At 40.0% G+C, this 10,000-nt stretch overlaps 1 protein-coding gene across 3 annotated transcripts in view; it reads left to right on the top strand.

Moving 5' to 3' along the window:
- Window positions 1–10,000, top strand: part of LOC125038348 (transmembrane protease serine 11D-like) — a 62,967-nt gene that overhangs the window by 17,131 nt on the left and 35,836 nt on the right. The window contains exons 1-3 of one of the 3 annotated variants that reach the window (XM_047631824.1): window positions 2,550–2,671; window positions 4,096–4,127; window positions 6,407–6,512. In XM_047631824.1, the coding sequence (XP_047487780.1) occupies window positions 2,663–2,671; window positions 4,096–4,127; window positions 6,407–6,512 (147 nt within the window). In that variant the 5' untranslated portion in view covers window positions 2,550–2,662. Of the gene's footprint in view, window positions 1–2,549; window positions 2,672–4,095; window positions 4,128–6,406; window positions 6,513–10,000 lie in introns of those variants that run through there. The other 2 variants (XM_047631823.1, XM_047631825.1) reach the window with 2 other exon arrangements.

Here is a 10,000-nt window from a genome sequence, read left to right as displayed (position 1 = left end):
TACATCTTGCTAAAGTTCAATAAAACTCCAAAAAAATTATATTATATCTCTGTACACACAACTAGCTTCTCAGCATATACAAAATGCCAAGATCAAATCCAGAAATAAAATGTAGTTTATGAATTATGAAACACAGGAAGGGAAATGCATCTTTTACCATAACCAATGCAGTAATATGCTTGTTATTTAATTATGGGGACCAATGAAGGTGCAACTGCAAAGTCTCTCTGCGAAAGTTCCCTTCTTTACTCCCATTTACTTAAAATGTTATATTAGACATGTTTTTCTAACTGATTTGTAAAGGTGAGGTGAGTGGAAAAGGAAGTACACATTACAACCTTAGATACAGATGCAAAGGAGACTTGGAGGAAGAGAGGGAGGGAGGGAGAGAGGGAAAGAGGGAGAGAGGGAGAGAGGGAGAGAGGGAGAGAGGGAGAGGAGGGAGAGAGGGAGAGAGGGAGAGAGGGAGAGAGGGAGAGAGGGAGAGAGGGAGAGAGGGAGAGAGGGAGGGAGAGAGGGAGGGAGAGAGAGAGAGAGAGAGAGAGAGAGGAGAGGGAGAGAGAGAGAGAGAGAGAGAGAGAGAGAGAGAGAGAGAGAGAGAGAGAGAGAGAGAGAGAGAGAGAGAGAGAGAGAGAGAGAGAGAGAGAGAGAGAGAGAGAGGGAGAGAGAGAGGGAGGGAGGGAGAGAGAGAGAGAGAGAGAGAGAGAGAGAGAGAGAGAGAGAGAGAGAGAGAGAGAGAGAGAGAGAGAGAGAGAGAGAGAGAGAGAAGAGAGAGAGAGAGAGAGAGAGAGAGAGAGAGAGAGAGAGAGAGAGAGAGAGAGAGAGAGAGAGAGAGAGAGAGAGAGAAAGAGAAAGAGAAAGAGAAAGAGAAAGAGAAAGAGAAAAAGAAAGAGAGAGAGAGAGAAAGAGGGGGGGGAGAAAACACAAACAAACAAACAAACAAACAAACAAACACACCCACACACCCACACACACACACACACACACACACACACACACACACACACACACACACACACACACACACACACACACACACACACACACACACACACACACACACACACAGATAGATAGACAGATAGATATCCACACTTTCATTCACTTTTAACCTCTCACTCTCGTTCTGTTGCTCTCTCTCTTATATATATATATATATATATATATATATATACATATATATATAAATATATATATATATATATTACACATATATGTATATATATAGATTGATTGACAGATAGATAAACAGATAGACAGACCGAAATTCACACTATATATATATGTATATATATAGATAGATTGATAGATATTAACACTTCATTCATTTTCACTCTCTCACTCACACTCTTTCTATCGTTACAAGGAAATGCGTATATCGAAATATAACAAATTGATAGCTAATTCTCTTACACGCTAGATTAATCCAAATAATTTGTAATAGATAATTTGATATGAATGGTAAACACTCTACCATGTTGATACAATGATTGTTATCTCATTCTCAATAAATATACTTTGAGCATTGTGGGTATTTCTACCATATTGAATATGCACATGTTTTCTGCATAATATCATAATACGTATTTCACAGTGATCTGAACCGTATATACAGGCCTGGATGCAGAAATACCTTTCATCTCGTCACCTTTCGGAACTTAATGAAACATATTTACCTATTGCGTTCGTTGTAATGAAAAAAAAAAAAAAAAATGAAAAAAAAAAAAAAATCGTAATTTCCGTATCATGTAACGAGGGACAACGGTTGCCCTCCAGATGCCCTCGGCCGGGTATAGATTCACTTCCAGCTTATTCACTTCACTCTAAACTGATAATAAATTTGAAGCACTTAACACCCTTATAGGTTCCTTTACACTCCTTTTAGAGAGAGTTTTCACTGTCACTTAACTCTAGGGCCGTTTTCTTCATTCATTCTTTTATTAAAATTGTTTATTTCATTACGTACTGTTGTTCAGTAGGCTGCTACGTACTGCCATAAAATAGTGTTAGAAAATACTAAACACTGAAAATCGTCCCGAAAAAAACACGGAAATGTTCGTCAAAGAAAATGATTTATAGAAACAAAATAAAACATGTAAGCGTCTCTTAACATTTAAAAGGTGTCTAAATAAAGCTGAAAATGGGTTGTTTCCAGATTAGTATCTATTAGTATCTTCTATTAGTATATTTTTCAGTAATTATGTCAACTAAATGTCAAGTTCAGTTGAAGTTGCCCAAAGGTATGTTCATAGACTTTTGTGCTTCATTTGCATATTTATATACGTCGCATTATGTACGGAAGTCTTTCAATACGATAAGTAATTACAACACAACAATAACAAAATAATATATTCAGCATTCTTCCATTTCCGGAAATGAGCCACTATTTCCTCTGAATAACTCTGAATATATACACACCTTTGGCTCAGCACTCGAAGATAAGGCGAAAAAAAAATTAGCTGTCTTCAAATTCACTATAATTTAAAATCGATTTGATTTTTAAGAGACTTCAATAAAATGACTACCCCCCCCCCCCTCCCAACCACCAACCACCACTATTCAGAATGGATCGAGCGACGAAAGTGTAAAGTTGTGTCCGGTGCTTGAAACTTTGGCAATATGTATATTTCTGATTGCAAAAAGGAATGTCACCGAGGAAAATATGGTGAAGGTAAGAATAATAAGATCTTCATTTGTTTTATCTAGCGTATTTTAGGCTGTCTGAATCGTTACTAATTGTTTGGGTCGACCATTAGTTAATAAGAATTAACTCGGACAATATGTAGTATAAGGTAGTGGCAGAGTTGGGTAATAAAACCTACATGAAATGACAGAACAATCAAAACCAAAAACAAAGTTCTTCTATAGCAATATGTGTGCAAATGCTTCCCAAGGATGCTATACGTAAAAGAAAAGAGAAGATCCCCCAATTTTGGCTAAGGCGCTCATCTTGTTTACATTGCGAAGGTGAATTCTAGACGCATACACTACCATGGGGATCTGTTTTACCCGATAATTTCCCTGATATACTTCATGCTATCGGGACTATCAAATCAAGATTGTCGATGGAGATGGTGATCCTATCTCCTCATCGATTCATTTGCACAAGGAACAAAGCCTAGAATCGTTGAAAGCAGTAGATTTCATGCAGAAAAATATCAAAATTGTTTAGAAAGGAACCTACTACCCTCTTCTACATATTGACCGTATTATTATCACAACTTTAGAATTACTTTTGAAATCCTAAAATACCATTACACACACACACACACACACACACACACACACACACACACACACACACACACACACACACACACACACACACACACACACACACACACACAAACTCCCCCCTCTCTCTCTCTCCCCCCCCCCTCTCTCTCTCTCCCCCCCCCCCCTCTCTCTCTCCCCCCCCCTCTCTCTCTCTCCCCACCTCTCTCTCTCTCCCCACCTCTCTCTCTCTCCCCCCCTCTCTCTCTCTCCCCCCCTCTCTCTCTCCCCCCTCTCTCTCTCTCCCCCCCTCTCTCTCTCTCCCCCCCTCTCTCTCTCTCCCCCCTCTCTCTCTCTCCCCCCTCTCTCTCTCTCCCCCCTCTCTCTCTCTCCCCCCCTCTCTCTCTCTCCCCCCTCTCTCTCTCTCCCCCCTCTCTCTCTCTCCCCCCTCTCTCTCTCTCCCCCCCTCTCTCTCTCTCCCCCCTCTCTCTCTCTCCCCCCTCTCTCCCCTCTCTCCCCTCTCTCCCCTCTCTCCCCTCTCTCCCCTCTCTCCCCTCGCCCCCTCTCGCTCTCTCTCTCTTTCTTTTCTCTGTCTCTTACTATTTTGGCCATATCTAATTTTAAGATGTGCACTAAGTCTGTACGAAGAAGACAGTTCTATTGGAAAATGCAAAAGAACCCAGAAAGTTATTAAGTATAATACTCATTCTTAATTTTTGCGTCTGAAAAAATAACTATACACTTCATTGCAGATTGGCAGCTTTCATCGATATGATTTTTGGCCTTCCCAACCCTCTCTTTGTTGTGGATTAGATATATTACCCCCCCCCCACCAATGCCTCAGAATGCCTCATTTTAACCCATTTTTCTTGTCTTTTTCAGTGGCCGCTGCCTTTTCCTCCAGTCCTGATTCGGTGAGTGGATCCCGGTAGTAGAAGGCTCGCATCCATCTCATATCTCTTCTTTTCCAACTTTTCTTCTCGTCGATCATCGTCCAACTCCCTCTGTGGCCAGACTCGCGGGGCAGATGCGTGAACGACGGACCTAGTTCTCTTTAGGAGCACTGACCTCGGTGGCTCGTGTGTCACTTGCCAGGGACGGGGAGTGTCTCCGCCCGCATGAATGGCTGCGGGTCGTAGCAGTACAGGTGGCGTGCGATCCTGTGTGTCTAAGGGTACCAACTCTCTGGCGGCCAGGTCGACACCCGCTAGGGACGAGGAAAGTCCCCGCCTGTTCCCACGCGAGAGACATTATGTACGTCTCGCTATGCGTGTTCTCAGGTCGTAGCAGCACTTGCAGTGTGTGCTTAAGGGTGCCAAGTTCCTGGCGGCTCGACCGACACTTGTCAGGGACGCGGAGCGACTCCGCCCGGTCATCCCCCCGGGTCGTGACTCACAGGTGACGCCCCGTGCGCCTTAGAGTGCCTTGTCCTCAGCGGGGGCAGCTGCTGCTGAAACTAGTGTTTCTTGGAGAAGTAGAGACCATCGTTCTAATTCTGGTCAGCTTGTCGCCACGCCCTCCGCCTTCTCCCGTCCTCCTTACTCTGTAACTCATGGCCTTGCTGCCTGACACCCTTGGCATGTTAGAATGAGCGTAGGCTTTCCTTAGATCATCCTCTGCACGGGATTTCACGGGTGTAGCCTCTCTTAGTTCTTTTTATCGTTATTTGGATCATCGCATCAAATCATATGTCATCACAATTTTGGTTGTTTCCGTTATATATGTATATGTATATTTATATAATTTTTGTGGTATATTTGGTATATATTTCCCAGTGTGAACATCGCAAAAACTAGGTATTCCGTATAGGTAGGATCTGTATGGTATTATTTTAACGATAACTTTGCGCTACTGGGATATATATTTTTGTGTGTTGTGTTTTAATTAATTACTTATAAGGTATTATGCAATGGTTTCGAAATTACCATTATTACTATTATTTACGTTCTGTGTTTAGGTGTCTTCACATCATACCTGGTATCATATATTATAACTGCGTCATTGGGTATATATTTGTGTGTGTATTTCTTGATTTTTCCCGATGGTATTGTAATGTGTATATTTCTGGGATATGCTGTGTGCATAGTAACGAAAAATGGCCGAAGGTAAACATGGTTCCCCTGTGTTTATGAGTTAACAAAAGGTATCGAGAGTGTGTTTATCTGTTAGCAAAAGGTATTAAGAGTGAGTCTAATTATTTATTGTTTTACTGAGTTAAGAAAAGGTATTATGAAGAGTGTGTATTCATTCGACGTTTTAATAAGTAATATTGTGTATAGAATGTGTGTCAAGTGTCTTATCCCCCTCATTTTGTGTGTGTGGTATTAAGGGGTGTAATAGGTATGGATGTGAAGACTTTTTACTGTACGTTATTGTGATGGTTTGTTGCTTATCATATTTTCTTCCTCCCCAATCGGTAACGCCTGCACATGGCGGTGAGCGTGATACTGTGTTTGATATATTTTTGTAGGTTTAAGATATAATTTTATAATTTTACATTCTGGTCCATATATTGTGTTTTCTGTGTGGATTTCCTGGTGTTCGAGGGACTGATCTCGGCGTCTCGACCGCCACCTGCCAGACTTTAATGCTCGTCTCAATTGCGCGATAGACTCCTCTCAGTGCGCGGGACATGTTGCTCGTCTCAATGCGTGATAGGAGTGAAGCTCTCCTCAGTCCGCTTGGGGCTTGAAGCTCGTCTCGCTGCATGAGAGGCAAGTTGCTCGCCTCAGAGCGCGAGACATTTTATACAGGTCTCGGTGCGCAGTTTGGGGTCGATGGTGCACCAACTTGTCCCCGGCATCTGCGCTGCGAGGATTTTGGTCTTACCCACGGTAGGCCAGCCGGGGTATTTGGTAGAAATGCCCTAGATATGGGAAAAGCTACGGAATTAGGCAGCTTTTCAGTGTGGAGGGACCTCTTCCCATCAGTGGCAAGAGGGCTAATATATACCCATTAACGTAGCATCTTCAACTCCCACATATCACTCCACGTATCACTCCCATGGCATGTGTGTAACTGCATTTAGCAATGGGGCTGGGCTCTGGCCTTGTAATTCCTGTTGTGGGCGTGTGGCATGTTAGCTTGCTTGGGTGTAAGTCATATAATTTGTCTCTTGCAATTTTACTTGGATGTTTTTGCATTCCACTGCCATCACATCTGACGAATATATATGTTTTCTGTCCTTTCACAGAACTTCTGTAGGGGAATCTCCAGAGAAAATGAGCCTTATTGTGGTCGTCTGCGCCTCGCCTTCAAATACTTCGATTCTCCTTTGTCCCCCTCCAAGTAACGTAGAGGTAACATCTGTGTGTAAAGGCATTTTTCTTTTGTGATAAACGTTTCTCTTAAAGTCATCCACGTGGTCATCATTCCCGTTTCTCTATTTTGGGGTTAAAATCTTCCGTTTATTTCTTTAAATGTATGTTTAATTCTCTCTCTCTCTCTCTCTCTCTCTCTCTCTCTCTCTCTCTCTCTCTCTCTCTCTCTCTCTCTCTCTCTATATATATATATATATATATATATATATGAATATACATATATATATATATATACATATACATATATATATACATATATACATATATATATACATATATACATATATATACATATATATACACATATGCATATATATACATATATATATACATATATATATACATATATATATACACACATATAAATATATACATATATATACACATATAAATATATACATATATATACACATACATACATACATAGACACATAGATACATAGATACATACATACATAGATACATACATACATAGATACATACATACATAGATACATACATACATATATACATACATACATAGATAGATACATACATACATAGATACATACATACATAGATACATACATACATAGATACATACATACATAGATACATACATACATAGATACATACATACATAGATACATACATACATAGATACATACATACATAGATACATACATACATACATACATACATACATACATACATACATACATACATACATACATACATACATACATACATACATACATACATACATACACACACACATACGTACACACATATTCATGCATGCAGCGGGAACAAGTCAAATGGTCACGTAATTCCATGACAATCGAGTGTCCTGTTGCTGCCATTCCATTTCCTGATGATTACGATTACAATACAAGTGCTACCATTCTTTTTACTCGGATATTATTCTATGTTTATAATTCATGTAATGCTCGTCATTAAACCTAACATCGCGCATTTATTTTTTCTATTATAGCTTACCCTCCTGTCAATGTTATAGAAAACGCATTCGTTGAATTCAGAGAAAACGAAATATAAATGACGGGAAACTTATTTCTTCGTGGGTGTATTATATCCCAGTGCCGCCGGGGAAAATTCATAAAAGATTGGGGGAAATATGTGCTCATTTTCTATATTTTTTGTGAAATGTCTCTGCACATAGATGGCTCTGGTAGTGCTTAGCCACAAAGGAGTCCATTTGTAGACCATGTGACCTTACGCGATTTGAATTGGCGAGGAAACCGTATTTTTTACTTGTGCTATAAATATATAGTTATAAACATTAGTAACAGCAAAATAAGATAACGTAAAATGTTTTCGTAAATCAAAGGAAGAAGTAAACGGGCGAGACAGGCAGTACTCGTAACTGGCTCATTGGTGACTTAGTAGAAGTGTAGCCATCTAAGTGAAAAAACAATCAAACAAGTACTCACAGTGGGCATAGCACGTACGTACACGTCATGCCCGTCGGTATTGGGATATATATATATATATATAATATATATATATATATATATATATATATATATATATATATAATCTGCCTGGGTCAATCCACTGCAGGACGTAGGCCTCTCCCAATCTTCTTTTCCATCTTTGTCTGTCTTGCGGTTTTTGCTTCCAGTCTTGGCCCCCAAATTTCGTTATTTCGTCGCGCCATCTTGTCATAGGTCTGGCCCTTGGCCTCTTTATGTTATCTATAATCCAGTCTGTTACTTTCTTTGTCCATCTGTCGTCCTGTCTCCGACATATATGACCTGCCCATTGCCATTTTTTCTTTTTGATGCTCCCGAGTATATCTTCTACTTTTGTCTGTTCCCTGATCCACGTCGCCCTCATCCGATTGTTTAGACTAATTCCCAGCATCAACCTCTCCATCCCTCTCTGGGCACTTATTAGTTTCCTCTCCAGTAATTTGGTTGTCCATGTTTCAGATCCATAGGTCATAACTGGGAGGATGCATTGGTTAAAGACTTTTCTTCTTAAAAATAATGGCAAGGAGCCTCTTATATAATCAATATATATATATATAATTTATGCACACACACTCACACTCACACTCACACTCACACCCACACTCTCACACTCACACTCACACTCACACTCACACTCACACTCACACTCACACTCACACTCACACTCACACTCACACTCACACTCACACTCACACTCACACACTTATACATATACATATATATGTTTATATATAATGTGTCTGTGTATGTGTATATGTGTATGTATGTGGATATGTATGTGTATATGTGTATGTATGTGGATATGTATGTGTATGTGGATGTGGATGTGGATGTGGATGTGTGTGTGTCTGTGTTTGTGTTTGTGTTTGTGTTTGTGTATGCTTCTGTGTCTGTGTGCGTATGTATATATCGTATATATATGTATATGCACACACACACATACACACACACACACACACACACACACACACACACACACACACACACACACACACACACACACACACACACATACACATACACATACCCACACACATACCCACATACACTTCTTAAAGGTACCACAAGGCAGTAAATAGTTTTGTACAGGGTGAACTTGTTGCGTTCATTACTTGCAACGTTCCCAGGCTCATTAAAAGTGTGTAAAGGTGTCACTGCCACCGTCATCACCACCACTATGGAACGAGTGTATGGTGTAAGAAGGGATGCAAGGTCAGAAGAAGTGTGGAAAGGAGCGAGAGAAGTGTGTGTATGCGCGTGTGTGTGTGTGAAGTGTAGTTGTGCAAATGAGCCGAAGGCGTGTTTAGAATCCCGAGGAGAGGCGTGTACAGATGCTTCACATCTATACTTTAGGGTGTTTGATTGTTGGCCTTGTAAACTTTAAAACTAAAATATGTTTAGGCGTTATTCAGTCTTCCTTCTTACAAAGAGTCGGGGACTTATCAAAAGTTATTTTAAAATTGTCTATTTATTTTGTAAAACAAGGCTAAAACAGAACATAAAATGAAACACGGCACAGTAAAACAAACACTAAAACACAAAAGACGAAATAGACATAAAACACAGTAGAACACGAAGCACAAACATTAAAACGAGAACCACCTTCTCTCGCGTATAATGCAACTTAAAAACTTATCTTATATTTCCGAGACCACCTTATCCTGCGCACCACAACCACAGTCGCAGTTGAACTGGCCTCGACCTCGGGCCGCGCTGCTTGAAGGGCCGGGGACTTTTCATTGTCACCTCAGCTCGCGAAACTAAGTTTTGGTTCTCATAAGACTTGCATATATAAAACTTACAATATACATTAAAATTTTATTATTATAATAATAAAAACATCCTTAAAGTTTATTCATAAGATGAATAATAGCTCTATGAAATAAAATAGTAAAAATAAAAAAAAAGAACAATCGTGTACATAGTAAAATAAACTCATAATCTGGTTAAAGGTTAAAAGTTTCTTTAGAAGTTCATTTTTGGTGGTCTCTTTTC

This window comes from Penaeus chinensis, chromosome 24, assembly GCF_019202785.1.
Source record: "Penaeus chinensis breed Huanghai No. 1 chromosome 24, ASM1920278v2, whole genome shotgun sequence".
NCBI lineage: Eukaryota > Metazoa > Arthropoda > Malacostraca > Decapoda > Penaeidae > Penaeus > Penaeus chinensis.
This window is presented reverse-complemented; position numbering and strand designations above follow the sequence as displayed.